The 17,058-nt window shown below is 31.7% G+C and overlaps 2 protein-coding genes across 3 annotated transcripts; both read left to right on the top strand.

Annotated features, from left to right (window-relative positions):
• On the top strand, positions 5,157–6,647 carry LOC109331634 (probable galacturonosyltransferase-like 9). Its single transcript, XM_019566263.1, has one exon. It carries the CDS (start codon positions 5,300–5,302, stop codon positions 6,440–6,442), a length of 1,143 nt encoding a protein of 380 aa, XP_019421808.1. The 5' UTR covers positions 5,157–5,299; the 3' UTR covers positions 6,443–6,647.
• On the top strand, positions 12,054–17,058 carry LOC109331633 (protein WVD2-like 7). 2 transcript variants are annotated; one of them, XM_019566261.1, is made up of 9 exons: positions 12,054–12,258; positions 12,462–12,567; positions 12,782–13,441; positions 13,562–13,972; positions 14,085–14,149; positions 15,809–15,905; positions 16,036–16,107; positions 16,265–16,369; positions 16,608–17,058. In XM_019566261.1, exons 3-9 carry the CDS (start codon positions 12,782–12,784, stop codon positions 16,635–16,637), a joined length of 1,440 nt encoding a protein of 479 aa, XP_019421806.1. In that variant the 5' UTR covers positions 12,054–12,258; positions 12,462–12,567; the 3' UTR covers positions 16,638–17,058. The 2 variants fall into 2 exon arrangements, with proteins under 2 accessions (XP_019421806.1, XP_019421807.1); XM_019566262.1 differs by lacking the exon at positions 12,054–12,258 and having other exon boundaries at positions 12,284–12,567; positions 12,780–13,441.

The raw sequence follows: 17,058 nt of genomic DNA, 5'->3' as shown, positions 1-17,058 counted from the left end.
TATATAATGTTTTCAGTGTATATATATTAAATTACTATTTTACCATTATCGTTGTTATTCTTCCTTATTTTACCATTATCGCTGTTATATCTCTCTTTTACTAGTGTTAGATATTTTCTGTCATTTGAGAGATTATTATTTGACTTGTCACTGATTTCCTTTTATGACTGCCATAGAAATTGCTGTATAAATTGTCTCTTACCCATTATCATCGTCACCAAAATTGAATAATATCCCTTTTCACCTAAAAAAATAGTTACCTCTCTCATCATTAGTGGTATGTGGTTGTTGAGGATTTGAGGTCATGTTTCTCTTCCACTTCTTGTGTTTTCAATTCTCCAATTTAAATGTCCTGGTAAGCTTTTATGGTTATTAACTGCGTACCAATTTATAAAAGTGATTAATACCTATAGTATAAAGTTTTTGTAGGGTGGGTATATCATTTATGTGTATTATTTTTTAAAAGTGACTAGGGTTGACATATAAATAATAGAATATAGATGTAATGATAATATAAAAAGCTCATAAACTATTAATTTATAGATATTAAACTTGTTAAAAAAATATTTTATGCTTTTATAGATGTAATAACAGATAACATGACATTCTAACTGCGTACTAATTTATAAACATAATTCATGGTACGAATTTCAATAAGGATTTAATATGTATATACTGATAATGTAAGTACATTATCAGTAAATTATCAATCATTGATTTATTAATTATTATTAATTTGTTGATTATCATTGACTCTCAAACAAAAGTAATACAAATCAATGATAAATAATATATTGACAATGTAAAAAACATTATACTGCATAGATTTTAAACTCTTTTAATAAATTTAAGAGCTTTGGTGAATGTGTATTATATGTTTCAAATCGTAAGCCGAAGAAGTAGATGGTCGATAAATTGATTGATTTTTTAAAAGCATGATATCATAAACTAAATTTTAGTTTTTATATGAAGAAAATATTTGTTTTAAATAAAATTTCTTTAATGATATTTACATCTAAACAAATATTAGTCTTTGATCGCCAACTTATTTAATTTCTTACATTGTTGAATTTTTTCCATGTTTTTTTAACCTAATGCCATATGTAGTCCATAAAACTTGGGTTTTAATTAATTGCTATCGTTTTTGTTTAACCACAAGTATCCTCCGTTAAAAACAATCATACCCAAGTCAATAAAATCCATAATATATTGAATATAGTTCATAATGGAAATGTTCTCTTCTTATATAAAACTCAAACTCAGGTCTTCGTTATTTTCGTACAATTAGAAGATAAAAATAATAAGTAAGGTTAAAGGAAATAAATTCCTCTGACATCGGCTAACAACACATCACTGAACTCATGTAGCATTGATTCAACAACCATAAATGTTGAAGAACTTAACGATTATTTTGGGAGTTAGATTTTTCTAAAAGGAATAAGGGAAAAAAAAGACTTGAAAATCATAAAATATAATTATAAGATGACTCTTAAGTTTTCTTTTTCATTTTTTTCCCTAAAAAATTAACTCTCAATTAACTAACCCTAAAGCTCACATCTTCACAAGATGGTCCTAGCAAGTATTTCCCTCTCTTAGGCTTCATTTGGTTGAAGTGAGTATGAGAGGAGAGAAAAAAGAGAAGAGAGAAAGAGAGGGTAGATTGCAAGTTTCTCTCCTTTGGCTGGGGAAGGAAAAAGAGTGGAGAGAAAGAAAAATGGTGGGTCCCATACCAAATTTTGGTCTCTTCAAAGATGAGAAGAAAGTGAATTGAAAGTGTAAAAATGTCTAAATGACTAAATTGCTCCCACCAACTTTACACTATCACATACATATATAAAATACATTATTATTATGAATTTCTAGTCATTAAATACTCATATAACCCTTCATGTGACACTTTTGTTTGATATTTTTATGATATTTTAAAAGTATAATTAATATTTACTTTCAAAAAGCTTAAGTAAATACTAATTTATTTACATATTTTAAAACCAAATATTTTTTTAGAAAATAAAGTTGGTATATAACCATTTACAGGGGTAAAATTATATATATATATATATATATATATATATATATATAAAATAAAAGCTCACATTGTATTTATCATTTTTCTTTCACTCCTTTTTATTATACAAACAACTAACTATTATTGTATTCACTATTTATCCCCAAACACAACTCCTTCCACAAAGTTGTGAGTCACCCATGTACCTAAAAATATAATTGGTTGTGTGTTACCATCACTATCAAGTTTTGCAATTAAATATTAACCAATTTATTTAATTAAATAGTTCAATCGTAGTTCAATATTATTTTTAGATACTTTAATTAAATCTATATATTTAATCATCTATATCAAATTATATATTTAGTGTTAACATTATATTTCTTAAAAAATTAACTAGCATTTAATTTTAATTTAGATTGAAAAATATTATTAATGTGAATAAGGGTATGATTGTCTTTTATATAGGTGGTCATAATCTCTCTATCTTCTCTTTCTTTTCTTTTTCTCTTGTACCAAACAACCCACAATTCCACTAATTTTCTCACCTCTTTCTTTCTCTTCATCCTCTTTCTCACCTCTTTCTTTCTTCTTAATTTCTTCTCAACAACCAAGGAAGGCTTAGAGAGTGTGAGAGAGTAATCTCCACATCCAGCGTCAATAAATATATGATCCTCAACACAATTGTCGAATAGTGGTGGTATTATGGAAGAACATCATGAAGCAAAGATATTACATCCATTGAGTCATTATAATATATTAGATTGGCTTTATAATTTATTTTCTTATTGATACATTTTTCCTCACTTTTTGATTCTTAATATTATTATTATTGATAAAATGGCTTGTCCAAGACTCATTAAGTTTTTTTATACTATTTAGGGTAATCTCTATTATCATAGTAAGTAATCAATTTCTTTTAAAATATATAATTATCTCACTCGATAAATATCATTCCTAAGAATTGAAGAATTAACCAGAAAATTCAATCTGTCCTCACATGATACTCTGAAAAAAAAATCAGACAGAAAATAACTCATTGTTGTCTAATATATAGAGTTTTATGTCTTGCATATTTGTTTATTAGATAAAATAAAAATTGAAGGATTATATTAGAGAAAAAGTAATAACAAATTATTGAAAACAAAAAATCCAACCGCTTCCTTGATTTGTATAAAATAACTTTGGACGACATTAATCCAAATAAATAATAAGTAATTTAAATTTTTTAATGAGAAAAACTGACTTCATTTTGACTGTAATATATATATTATATATTATATATGTATATTTTCTGATGTACGACTAATATAAAACGCATAAGTACACACACGAATAGAAATAGCAAAAATAATATTTATTTTATTAATAAAAAATCGTTAATTTAGCTGTAAAAGTTTGCTATCATTTTTGGCATGTAGGGCTTGATATGCTAACAAAATCTCCACAAACACACATTTGACATTCAGCAAAGTGGTTGGCACGTAATCACATATTGCATTGCAAAACTAGCTGTCTCTGCTTTTCTGCTTGAATGCACATCAATATATTTACCAACATTCTTATACAATTCTAAATAATTAATGTGAGATTTTTTATTTTTTAAGAATATCTATTTTAAAAGATATGAAGTATCTCTTCTCCTTATAAATACTAGTTTGTACAGGCACTTCGTGTCAGCCAGCAAATATTGTGTGATACTACATATTCAATTTTTATATATTTCATTGTTTGAATTAAAATGTTTTTTTGTGTTCGGTGTACTTTATATTATATTTTTTTGCGTTTTACGATAATGATTAATTTAAGGTGAGATATGTAGTTAACTAATGCATTGGTGATAGTTGCTTAGGATTATATAGTTTTTTTTGTAAAAATTAAATAATATTAAAGGTAATATAGGAAATAAAAATTACACCATAATAGAAATTATTTCAAGTTTTGGCTTTATATATAGCATAGATGTATAATAAATTATAAAATAACGAATGAAATCTAAATAAAAATGAAATTAATTTATTTAACAGAAATTTTGTAAAGCTAGTCATTCACCCAAGCATAACCATAGGCCCCACCTTTTTCAAATTTCATCAATATTAACTTCCATATAAAATCGAATGTAATGTTTCCAAAATTGAAGAATATTTTAATATATATATATATATATATATATATATATATATATATATATATATATATATATATATATATATATATATATATATATATATATATATATATATATATATATATATATATATATATATATATATATATATATATATATATATATATATATATATATATATATATATATATATATATATATATATATATATATATATCATTAGTTTTTGTATGTAATTAATATATATTTTATTATCCATTTGTATTTACTTATATTCATATTTAATATATTTAAAAGTTAGTGATGATGAATGTTAATAACAAATTATACAATAAAAATGTAACCAATGTTTACATTTTTATTCATCGTGTAAAATTAATTATACGCTTCCCCAAATCATTAAAAGAAAAAATAGAACCAATAATAAAAATAATGATTATGATTCACCAATTCATTAAAAGCAAAATTACACAAATAGTAGACATACATGTTTTAACAACAGCAAAATGATTGCATCAAACATATAATATAACAAAGTGAATAAAAAATTGGTTCACCATGTAAGATTTTCTATATTCTAGAAAATCAAATATTAATTCAATATGGGGTAATACTTGCTATAAGATACAGTCAACTAATATATTTAAATTGGCTAACACAAAAGGAAATGAAAGAAAAATGTGGTTTTTTTGCTTATGGCATCAGTAACTATGTTAATAAAACAAAAGGCCATTTCAAAAAAGAAAAACAACAAAATATCTCATTATATGATGATATATTATATTTTTTATAATTTAATTTTTTTTATAGAAAAATGTCAAATAGGATATTATCATAATTTTAATAACTTGCTAAAGATAATTTATTCCCCCATTATGATGAATGAATGACTATAATATCCAGTAATCTCATAACTATACCAGCTCTTTCCTCCCTGGACCTTCTTCACTCTCTTGGTACCAAACTACCAATAAACCAAAAAAAAAACATATCATTTTTTAAAGAAAAAGAAAAAGAAGTAAAACTAAAAACCAAAAAATGGCAACACTGTATTCCCTTTCTGTTATGTAGCATTCTAAACACTTCAACAAACACAAACCCCATTATTTTTTCTCCAAAAAGATTCAATCTTTTCACATACCCAATAATCATAACACTCTCCAATGCTTTCCCTTCGCTTAAACGCCGTCGTTTCACTCCTCATTCTATGTCTCCTCTTCACACCATTCTGCTTCGGCATCCGTACCTTCCCAACCTCCACCGCCGAGAAAAGCCTCTTCCATTTCACGGAGGCGCCAGAGTATCGAAACGGAGCGTTTTGTTCCGGGTCGGATAACCGGGTTTCATCTCTATCATGCGACCCGTCTTTGGTTCACATCGCCATGACCCTCGACTCCGGCTACCTCCGCGGCTCCATCGCCGCCGTTCACTCCGTCCTCCGCCACTCCTCATGCCCAGAAAACGTTTTCTTCCATTTCATCTCCGCGGAGTTCGACCCGGTTTCACCACGGATCCTGACCCGGTTAGTTCTATCCACTTTCCCTTCTCTGAACTTCAAAGTTTACATCTTTAGAGAAGATAAAGTCATAAACCTAATCTCTTCTTCAATAAGACGAGCCCTCGAAAACCCATTGAACTACGCAAGGAACTACCTTGGTGAAATTCTTGACTCTTGCGTTGACCGAGTTATCTACCTTGACCCAGACATAATCGTAGTTGATGACATACACAAGCTATGGAACATGTCACTCTCTGGCACACGTGTAATTGGTGCACCAGAATATTGCCACGCAAATTTCACAAAGTACTTCACCGATGAGTTTTGGAACGACCCATTGTTAACACGTGTGTTTTCTTCTAGAAATCCGTGTTATTTCAACACTGGGGTGATGATAATGGACTTGGTGAGGTGGAGGGAGGGGAATTATAGGGAAAAGATTGAAGCTTGGATGGAGTTGCAGAAGAAGAAGAGGATTTATGAGTTGGGTTCATTGCCACCATTTTTGCTTGTATTTGGTGGGAATGTTGAGGCTATTGATCATAGGTGGAACCAACATGGACTTGGTGGGGATAATGTGAATGGTGTGTGTAGGTCATTGCATCCTGGTCCTGTTAGTCTTTTGCATTGGAGTGGGAAAGGGAAACCTTGGGTTAGGCTTGATGAGAAGAATCCTTGTCCTTTGGATAGTCTTTGGGAGCCTTATGATTTGTATAAGCCATATCTTGTTCATCATCACAACGGGGCAAAAGAAGAGGAGGATCAGAATTGGAGCTTCTCTTCTTCTGCATTGGTTGATTTGTTATGATTCTTTGGCACAATTCTTGTTGTGAAGGTATTCTTTGTTACCGGTGTACAGAGATTGGTTAGAAGAAGACATTGTTGTAAGGTGATTGATGGGGTATTTTTTCATTCTTTCTTGAATTCTTTTTGTAGGATTCTTTTTCTTTTTCCTATTTCTTTCATTGTAATTCTTGTGTTTTACATATGAAATTTCAATTTTTTCTCTCTCATTTTTTTGTGGTTTTCCAATTTCCATGCCCTGGAACAATTTTAATGGGTGAGCTTTTCAGTTCTTTGTATGAGACCATTGATTGTATTGTGCCAAACAAAGTGCCTAATAACAGATAGGTATTGATTGTTTTATTTGGATTGTGTTTTAATAATCTTATGTTGCTTTTTGTTTACTTAACAAATGAATGGTAGAAGCGCATTGGGTTTTGATGTTTTATCAACAACCACACACACTCCACAGGGTACTTGTGAATTGTGATGACACAATGCCTCTACTCATCAAACTGATTGAATTTTTTATCACAGATTCACTATGATTTAAAGCTAAGTTAAAATAAAGTGGGAATGGACTAAGAGAAAGTGCTTATGTCTGCCATCTACTTGTGCTATTAGGTACACTCCCTCACATTAGTTTCCCTGTGCCTTCAGGAACTCGCTATGCCTGCATTCTTAGTGATGCTAATTTTCATTTTATCTACTTTAGACCCCCACTGAGCTTGTGTTAGTTGGAAAGTTTTACACTCAAGGTTAATTAATTGGAATTTGATCTTGACTAGCAAATATGAGAATCCAAGGAAGGTATCACTAGTAACCACAAAAATTTGGTGTTGTTTTTTGTCTGAGGTTCGATAAGTATATTTACGTATAGCAGCTCTTATATAGTCTGTTTTTTGTGTAAGCCACTAGATCTCAGGTATCTTACTAGGGCAAGCATGAAATGTTTGATCTTGTGAGCGGTTAGGAGAGATAAGCATACACCCCAAAATGAATTAGTTAAGCCTTGTTAGACTGAAACTTGGTCAGAAAAGGAATGTTAAAAAGGTTGTGTTGAGTATGATGCTATTATGTTAGATACAGTTAAAATTTTATTTCCCTTTGTGTTGATACGTGAGAGTACGTATGTGCCAACTGCCAAGTGTCCTATGAAGTCATTGCTTGCTCACGTGGTTCACCAAAGCTGACCGGATGAGATTACCACACACCGTTATAATGTCAACTGATGATTGATACAAATATAGATATATCAACCTTAATTTTGTTTTATCACATGGAGAAGGCACATATCATGTGCAAAAAGCTCCATCCATTGAACAGAAGTTCAAATTGGAACTATATACCAGATTGAGTAAAAACACATTCTACCAATTGTTATTTGCAGATGTCTGCAACAAAAAATGAAACCAACATGATAATGAGGGAACTACAAAATGAAGTTTGTTGGTGAAGCTTATGTTATAGTTGGGGCACAAAAAATTAAATAAAGGGTAAAAAATAAATAGAAAAGAAGATAAAAAGATTTTGTTAACATGATTCAGTCAATTATGTTGACATTCGAGAGGGATGAACGACTTACAAGCTTTAGCACATCCATGAGCTAAAAGCCCGTGTAATATTTCTAATTGGTGTAACTTTTATGAAGAGACTTGAGTCCGGTATGTAACACTGGTTTCTATCATCCAATTCAATAATGTGATACTTTGTGTAATAATATATTTCAAGCATGCTCAACTATCTCCACTTTGATTGAAAAAAACAAATATATTGCTACTCGGGAAATCTACAAAACAATCTTTACCTTGGTCAATCCCTACCTCTTTTTACCATCTCCTTCATATGAGAGCTTACGTCTCATTTAACATAAGATTTTATGAGTATAATTGATGATGTTACCAAGAGTATAACTCTCTAACCTTGTAGTGCAGCTTCACATACCACCATTTAGTGGAACACACCACTTAACTCTCTATTGTTAGGAAATCTTTCGATATTATGGAATCTTTACTCCAAAGTTTACTAACAACCGCCCTCTTCAACCAAAGTTGAACCATGAAAGCTTCAACCACTATCAATATTGTTTACTCTACTAGTCATAATTCAAAAGAACTATCATACTTCACCTTAAAGAATATATTCATATCGCACACTTTACTCCAATGTGAATCAATGCATGTAACACACCTTTTACATCTAAGTTAATGTCCATATCATACCATGTATCTCTACCTATGCTGGTGTTACACCTCACCTTGCCTTCAAGCCAATTCATGTGTTCCAAAATCTTGAAATTCATAGCATAAGTTTATGGGATAAAATATGTTGTCCCAATTGGATCAACTCGATGAGCAACATAATCATCCTGTACGCATAATGTCCACTTCTTCGCTACTAATTTGGAAAGCTTTTTGAAGCAATGGTTTAGGAATAGGAGGTTTGCTAGCAAATGTTGCAACATATACTTGAGAGTTTATCTCGTATTGAATCCTTTACTTTTCTTTCATTTTCATCCTAAATCCAACTCGTAAACTAATGGTTAAACAATAAAGCCAACACGCAACTGATTCCTAAGACAAGTGGTGACTTCTGAGGCCCGCCGGTTCCAGTGAGGTGGTACGACCCCATTACGTTTTTAGGACCATTACAAGGCGTAACGTGTTAAGCCCAAGAAGGTTATAAATATTTGTGGGAGTGACACTGAAGCCACACGAGTGGTCCACGTGATTATCTATTTTCTATTTAACTAAAAAGCGCTTGTAACTAAATCCACCTTTTTACACTGTGTTTGGTTTAGAGAAGAAAAGTCAAAGAAATAAAAGTTGAGGAATGAAAATTGAGAGAAGAAAATGAGTAGAAAATGTGATGATTTTTTAGTTGTTTGGTACGATAGAAAATGGAAAGAAAGTGAAGAGAAAATAATATAATTATTATTAATAATAATATTTTCTTTGTAATCTCAAAGTATGTCCCAAACTCCCAAATAATGTCTTAAACCAATAAAAACATGCAATGCTAATTAAAAAATTAAATATTTCTTATTTTTTTTTGTTTTTATTTTATCGTCATTGATTTGGAACATGATTTAAGACATATTTGGGACAATCGATTCTGGAACAATTTTTACAACATGTTTTCCTCTCAATAATGGAGAGAAAACATAATACATGGGCTCATCAAATTTTTTCTTCTCTTCATTCTTTTCAATGCAACCAAACAATGAAAAAACTTTTTTCCTTTCTCTTTCATTCCTCCCACTTTCTTTCCTCTCTTTTTCACCCCAACCAAACATAGTCTTAAGCTTCATTATTCAATTTGGCTTTAGCCCATAACTAGAGGTGTCAAAATGGACTATTCGGACGGGTTCGGGCTAGCCCATATCAGGTTCGGGCTAAACCGAGCCGGACTAAAAAGCATGGATACAATTTATGCATATCAAATGGTAGCCCAAACCCGCCCTAAGTGGGTTGTGGCGGGTCGGCCCGCATAAACTAAAAATATTTTTTTAAACTTTTAATATATTTAATCTATTCAAAAAAATATGTATCATTTGATATTAACATATAATTTTTCTTAACGTATTTGTTATGCCAAATGCAACCAAACTTATAGATATAATGCATTGTGTTTGAGTTAAGACGTGATGTTAAGTCCACATGTATTATTTTTAACATAACTCTTTTATAAAATCTCTCATTTCTATTGAACTCTACTATCTAACACAATATAATTTGTAATTTCACTTTAATATATAAACATTTGGATACTAGCAAAAATATTATCTTTTGTATGTTCTTTGTCAATATTTTCATTGGGAACTATTATATTAAATTTGGTTGTGTGGAGTTCTCTATGATAAACAATTTATGTTGATTTTAGTTTTGTTGTAAACGTTATTTTCTTTATTATATGTTTTTGGTAAAAGTTAAATCTAATTAAATACACAATAACATAATACTTATTATCTATTTTTTATTATAAGTTGTTATATAAATTTTCATTTAGTGTTTATTGCTAAGCCAAAAGCCAAAAGTCTAAAAAAAAGATTAAAACATATAAGTAAAACGAGTAGCCCGAACCCGTCCAGGTAAGCCCGGCCTGAGCCCAGATTTATAATAGCCCGGCTAGGCCGGGCTAAAAAGCCTACATTTAGTAAAAAGTACCTAAAATGATATCCAAGCCCTATAGATTTCCGGGCTTTAGCGGGCCAGTCAAGTCGGGCCGGCCCATTTTGATAGCTCTACCCATAACAGCGCAGCACCTTCCAACATAATGTTGTTTTAGTTTTGATCTTGGAAGGATGAATACGACATCATTTTTATTCATAGTATTCAATCATGGTTCACATGCTATAGGATCACTTGTCCCGAATAGTGTATCATTCTCTGTCTCAAGCTATGAAGCCAATCATATATTGACACATAAATAAAAGAATTTTTTTTAAAACAAAATTAATAAAAAATAGTACTTTGATTGACTTGAGATAAGGAGTGAGACACCATTTGAGATAGATAATCTCTATCTATCCACATGGGGCTCAAGTGAGGCTGATAATAAATTTTGAGACACTTCACATGCAACTTTTCACACACTACCTTCCTTGCTTTCACTTCATTTCATTGTTGATCTTATCTGAACTAAATCTAATCATCACTACCTGGTTCTCTCTATTATTGAAATTAGTGTTGTGAGAACTAGATTGGACCAGATTGGATGGTTCAATTAGTGTGATCGCTGACTGAACTTTAAAACGATTCTGGTTCGCAGTCTTAACTGGATGAGAGTCAGACTACTTTGAACTGGGGAAAATCCGGTCTAACTGTTCCAACCCGGTTAAACCAGATTAACCCGGGAAATAAACCGGAGGTTCACTTAAAAATAAGAAAAATGGAATACTGCTATAATATTTTATTTTACTACAGTCCAAAAAAAGATGAAAATGTATGACTTCAATATAATTATACATAATTATTATCTATATAAAATTTTACATTTATATATAGCTATATCTTTATAGATAAAAAATATTAATTATGTATGAAATTACCCGATCAGACCAGACGATTTAACTGTTTAAACCGGTTAAAGTTAATACGAGACCTCTTCCGATTTAACATTTAGCTCGGGTTTCATAAGATTGATTGAAATAGTAAGATTTGTATAACTCACATTTATTTGTTTAGTATCACTAGAATCTACATGGATAAAAAAAGTAAAATAAAATAATTATTCATAACCAAGTTATAAAAATTACATAAATGTAAATTTGAGCCGGCTAATCTCACTATCTTAAAATTTTACCCATAATTAACACATTTTTTTGGGTACTATCGAGGTATCCCTCACTTAAGGAATAAATTTATTTTGGGTTATGTAAATGTTTCTTTTAATGAGTATTGTTCATCTGACTTTGATCATTCTAAAAATCTAACATACCTTACATCACTAAACAAACAACTTAATTAAAGATAAAGAGTAATACATGCATAAAATTATTTGTTAGAATTTGTATCTTTATGTTCTGTCCTGTTACTATTACTACTATAATGGTTTTCTCATCATAATTCTACGTCCTTTATTATATATTTAAAAGTCTAAACTTCTTCAACCTTGGACCGCAATGGAAAGCACAAGTACTCATTGCCATTAAAAGTTAAATCGTCTTTAGGGAATAGAACACAGTTTTGAACTTGTGATCTATATCCCCTGAGGAGGGCCTCAAGTTACTTTACACTTTACTCTCATTTGGATAGCTTTATTTTGATGATTGGGTTTATCATATTAGGAGTGTCCTCAAGTACCATAAGCACACAAAAATATTGGTTACTGTACAAAAAGGTAAACTAGAATTTGGAAGTAAACAAAGAATGTGTTATCTTTTCTTACCCCACAAATCCACATGCACATGTCCCTGCCATCCCTTTATTCATTTGTTTATTACATCTATATAGTTTTCTCTTGTCTTATAGTCACAATTCATACTCATGGTCTTTTCAGTGAGATCCTCATCAATGATTATTCTCTAGTTGCTTCTTTTACAGGCCATGGTTTTGGATATCATCTGTGTCTTGGGGGTTGAAGTTTGAGTGGTGGTAATTTATTTGTTTGGGTGAACTTGTTGTGGATGCAACAATACTTGAAGATAAGGTAAACCCTTTTCTCATTAAGTTTGTTTCAGATTAAAGTTTAAAACTTTTCATTTTTACTATTTTTGTTCCTTGCAAATTTGTCTGGCTCTATGGTGATTTGATTCCTCAATTTATGATTGTTAAAATCCTGTGTTTTTGGTTTTGTTGCGAGTTGTCCTTGTGCACAATTTTTAGTTGTTTTTTTGTTTTTTTCCTTCCTGGTATATAAACAGATGGGAGAGACTACTGCTGTTTCCAATTCTGCTTTGCAAGTGTCTGTTTCATTTGGCAGATTTGAGAATGAATCTTTGTCTTGGGAAAGATGGTCTTCTTTCTCTCCAAACAAGTATTTGGAAGAGGTTGAGAAATGTGCCACACCTGGATCTGTAGCACAGAAAAAAGCTTACTTTGAAGCACATTACAAGAAGATTGCTGCCCGGAAAGTCGAATTGCTGGCTGAACAGAAGCAGGTAAATGAAGAATCTTTCGGATCAGAAGATCGGAACCATTTAGATCTGGGTGGTAGCAGTTGTGTGACTGAAGCAGAATTTGATATATCCAACACTCAAGATTCCATTGAAGGGGTTAAGCAAGAAACTTGCTCTTTTGGTGAGACCAGTAGGATTGAGTTGAATAATTTGGAGGAGGAAGTTGCAGTTTCAAGAGATTGTCAAAGTTCATCAGTTGAGGGAGAGAACAAAGAACTAGAATGCGAATCACATAGTTTCCTCCAGAATGATAAAACTGAAGAAGTTGTCTGCATAAAACAAGTAGAAGATCATAACATTGAAGCTGAAGATGTGAAGGAGATTTCACATGTTGTGTACAAGGAGAAAAAGTCTTCCCAAATTGAATCAAAAGAAGTGAAGTTGGATCACCTAAAAGCACATAAGGTTTGCTTTAATTCATGTTCATCGAAAAATTGAACTGGTGAAACTAATTTATAATGGTTCAAGATTGGTTATTTCAATATCTAGTCTTATTTCTCATTTCTCACCATCTATTTTGAATAGGTTACTACCATAGATAGGGAAAGCATTGGAGCCAAGACGAAGACGAAATCAATGCTACCTACAGCTAAGTCATCCCAAATTTCCATGCCGAGAAGTTCAAAGTCTGCATCAACACCAACCAAAATATCGGCATCTGCCCTTTCAAATAAAAAGGGAACTTCTCCATATTTATCTAGCAGGCCATTTGCTTCTGATGCGGAGAGCAGAAAAGTTTCTAAAAAATCCTTGCACATGTCCATGAGCTCGGGTCGAAGTAATCCTGATCCAGTTCCTCATACTACAATGAGGAAATCGTTCATTATGGAGAAAATGGGGGATAAGGACATAGTCAAGCGAGCATTTAAGACATTCCAGAATAATTTCAACCAAACGGAAACTTCTGGTGAAGACAGATCTTTTGTAAAAAAACAGGTAATTGCGAAGTTATTATGGACAGTTGTTGTTTATAGTTGATAGATGCTCATATTTACCACCGGAAATCTCATTGATTCGAGAAATGTTTTCCTGTATATTTATTTGGCAGGTTCCTTCAGGGGGGACAGTGTCAAAGGTTCCAACATCTACCGCTTTGCGGAAAGAAAACGGACGGTAAGTTTTTGAATCTGCATTTCTAATGTGTTTTCATTTGCACTAATTTCATTTCTTTGATGTATTTTGCATAGCCCTTTTTTCTATGCAATAAAGTTGTGTGCTTAAGAATTCCCTAAGATGACATCATATTTTTGCAATTTTCTTGGGAGAATTCAACCATGGAAACTATATATAAATGTCAAATAAACGAGGAATGCATAGAAAGTTGTTATTCAAAGCAATTCAAATTTAGTTATAACTTGATTTATCCAACATATCTCATGTAACAATTGAAGTTTCTCCTTTAATTGTTATTCAGCCCACAAAACATTACTGTGAAACCCACCCTATCTTTGTATTGAGCTGAAACTTCCTTCTACTTTCAGATGTGATGAAGTCTACCTCTGTTTGTCATTGTTTTTCTCAATCTATGACTTAAGGCTGTTCTGTTATCCAATATTATCAACTATCAAACTATGCCTCCATATTTTGCTTATTATTTAACTACATCTAATTGCACATAAAATATCTCTTTTTACACCAATCATAGAATGATTCTAGATTTCTCAGTTACAGTCCATTGGCTATTCCCCATTTCTAGCGTTAAGTGAAATCTTTATGATGTACAGAAGTATGTCCTAATTCACTTTCCTTAAAAAAACATATAATAATATTTCTGATGAAAACCTCTAGGGGTTGCCTTTGATTTAAGGATCGTTTAGCTTGATACTTTAAGACTTTGGAGTCCAAATTCGGTTTTGTGAAATTAGGGTAATATTAGGGTTTGTTTTGTGTGTGAGGTAGGTTGTATGAGTTGTAGGTTAAGGTTGAAGGTGGAAAAGAATGGAAGGGGAGAAGCGCCACAAGCAAGGTTGCTTGATAAGCTATGAAGTTCGCCACAAGCAAGGATGTTGATAAAAATTTGTTAATGGTGGCTACAGCCAACCTAAGGTTTTTAGGAGAAGTGCTCTCAACTAAAACAATTCAAATTTACTCAAAATTCAACTTAACTTTATTAATGAATAAACAAAATTATAAATAGGCAGATTTGCCTTGCTGAAAAGATAAAGATAAGATCTAATTTAACAAATTGAAATTTGAAGATAAAATCCTAACTAACATAATCCTAACAAGCCTAATCTAATTTGATCTAATCAATTTCGGTTGGATTGAGTTGTTGAAGATTTGAATTTGAATTAGCCTTGAAAATTCCTCGAATTAATCATAGAATTTCCTTGCTTGAGTAGACTTGATCATCTTCTCTTCATCCCTTAAGTATAGCCACAAGTTGGTTCTGAAATTGTTGCATTGTTCCTATTTTCATGTCACCTTGTTTATGCTACACCACCTTACTTAGCCACTAATATGCCAAATTACAAGGAAATAAATAATTTACCAATCCCAAAATACATCAAATTAAATAATAAAATACTTAAATGAAAAATAAACATAAATCCTAAGACTACATGAGAATTAAATTCTCATTTATTAATAAAAATGCAAATAAAATAAACCAAACTATGCTATGAATTCTTCGCAAGAATGACCTCCATAAATCATAGGTCACCCCTTGATTTACATCAATTTCTATGAACAAAATCTAAAGATCTATCTTAATGAAAGTATAAGGAGTTCAATTTTCGGTATGATGACTCACTTTAAGTTGTTTTTAAATAGGCCTACTAAGGTTGACAGTGTGGATAAAAGAAGTGGAAATTCCGTACGAGCTACTATTGGACCAAAAAGTGACATTGGAGCTGAAAAAGGGGAAGAGGTATGCACTGGATGTTGATGTTTGTCCATACATTTGTGCCTGTGGTACCAGGAGTACTCATTAGATTTTGAAAGTGCTGCTTATTTCTACTGACCAAATTATGCTCTTTAACCTTTTGTTTTCTAATCAGTCTTCAAGAAAAATAAAGGACAAATCTAATGCAAAAGCAGTTGAAAGGACCCGACTTCAATTAAAATTGAAGGTACTCTTTCATGTAGCAGAATGTTTCTCTAGAAATGATTGGCATTTCCTATATTACTGTCCATGCCATCACTTAAGTGTGTCTGCATATATTTATAGTTTGTCTGAGGTAATATATGCAGTAAAGGCATGTCTGAACTTTGTATTCCTCAACACAGGAGGAAAAAGAAGCAGATATGAAAAAGCTAAACCATAATTTCAAAGCCACACCCCTACCAGCTTTTTATCGCGGTCAAAAAGCATCAAAAGGTCACCCTTTAAAGGTATGCACTAGACATCTGATTTGATTACTACCATGACATCCCTTCAAGTGCTTTTCTGTGCGCTCGAACCCCAGATAATATTTTCAAGTCCCATCAACTGCTGAATAACGGCCCTTGTGGGTGACAAACAAGGTTTTCTCTATATGAATTGCAGCTGACCATGTCCTGTTTCTATATCTAATTGTTCTTTATAAATGTTATCATGTTAACTGTTACTATGTCATGTCTACTCATGCAGGGAGATACTAAGGCTGTGAACGGCCGATAGCCACGCAAATGGTGTAAGTAAGAAGACAGGGAAGAGGTTTAGTACACGAGTGGATCAAGTAGATATGTTAAGGGGAAATGTTTATGGCACAACTCAAGGCTGTGATATTCTCAATTAGTAAGCAACAGGAAAGCAATCTTGTACTTATATACGAGCTTATGAACAATGAGTAGTAGTACTAGGAAGGAGTAGGCACTAGGCATCTTTTGCTAATAATAAATTTCTTTCTCACGCCCCTCCTAGTCCTAGGTTAATATATGAGATAGAAAATAGTATTGTATAATGTCTGTAATCTTTTAAAGAATGCAAAACTTTCTTGTAGCAGGTTCTATCATTGTTTCTTATTTCTAACGTGTAGTACACCATATATCTAAGAAGCTAAGGTGATATAAACCTTGTAGGTCCTATAGATTTTGGCTCA

This window comes from Lupinus angustifolius, chromosome LG17 (assembly GCF_001865875.1).
Source record: "Lupinus angustifolius cultivar Tanjil chromosome LG17, LupAngTanjil_v1.0, whole genome shotgun sequence".
Classification (NCBI taxonomy): domain Eukaryota; kingdom Viridiplantae; phylum Streptophyta; class Magnoliopsida; order Fabales; family Fabaceae; genus Lupinus; species Lupinus angustifolius.
This window is presented reverse-complemented; position numbering and strand designations above follow the sequence as displayed.

What these genes read in the sequence shown, in the direction of transcription:
- LOC109331634 (XM_019566263.1), top strand. Translation starts at nt 5,300, where the DNA reads ATGCTTTCCCTTCGCTTAAACGCCGTCGTTTCACTCCTCATTCTATGT.
- LOC109331633 (XM_019566261.1), top strand. Translation starts at nt 12,782, where the DNA reads ATGGGAGAGACTACTGCTGTTTCCAATTCTGCTTTGCAAGTGTCTGTT. An exon ending in GATCTTTTGTAAAAAAACAG is followed by an intron (nt 13,973 to 14,084) that starts GTAATTGCGAAG and finishes TTTATTTGGCAG; the next exon opens with GTTCCTTCAGGGGGGACAGT. An exon ending in GACTTCAATTAAAATTGAAG is followed by an intron (nt 16,108 to 16,264) that starts GTACTCTTTCAT and finishes TCCTCAACACAG; the next exon opens with GAGGAAAAAGAAGCAGATAT.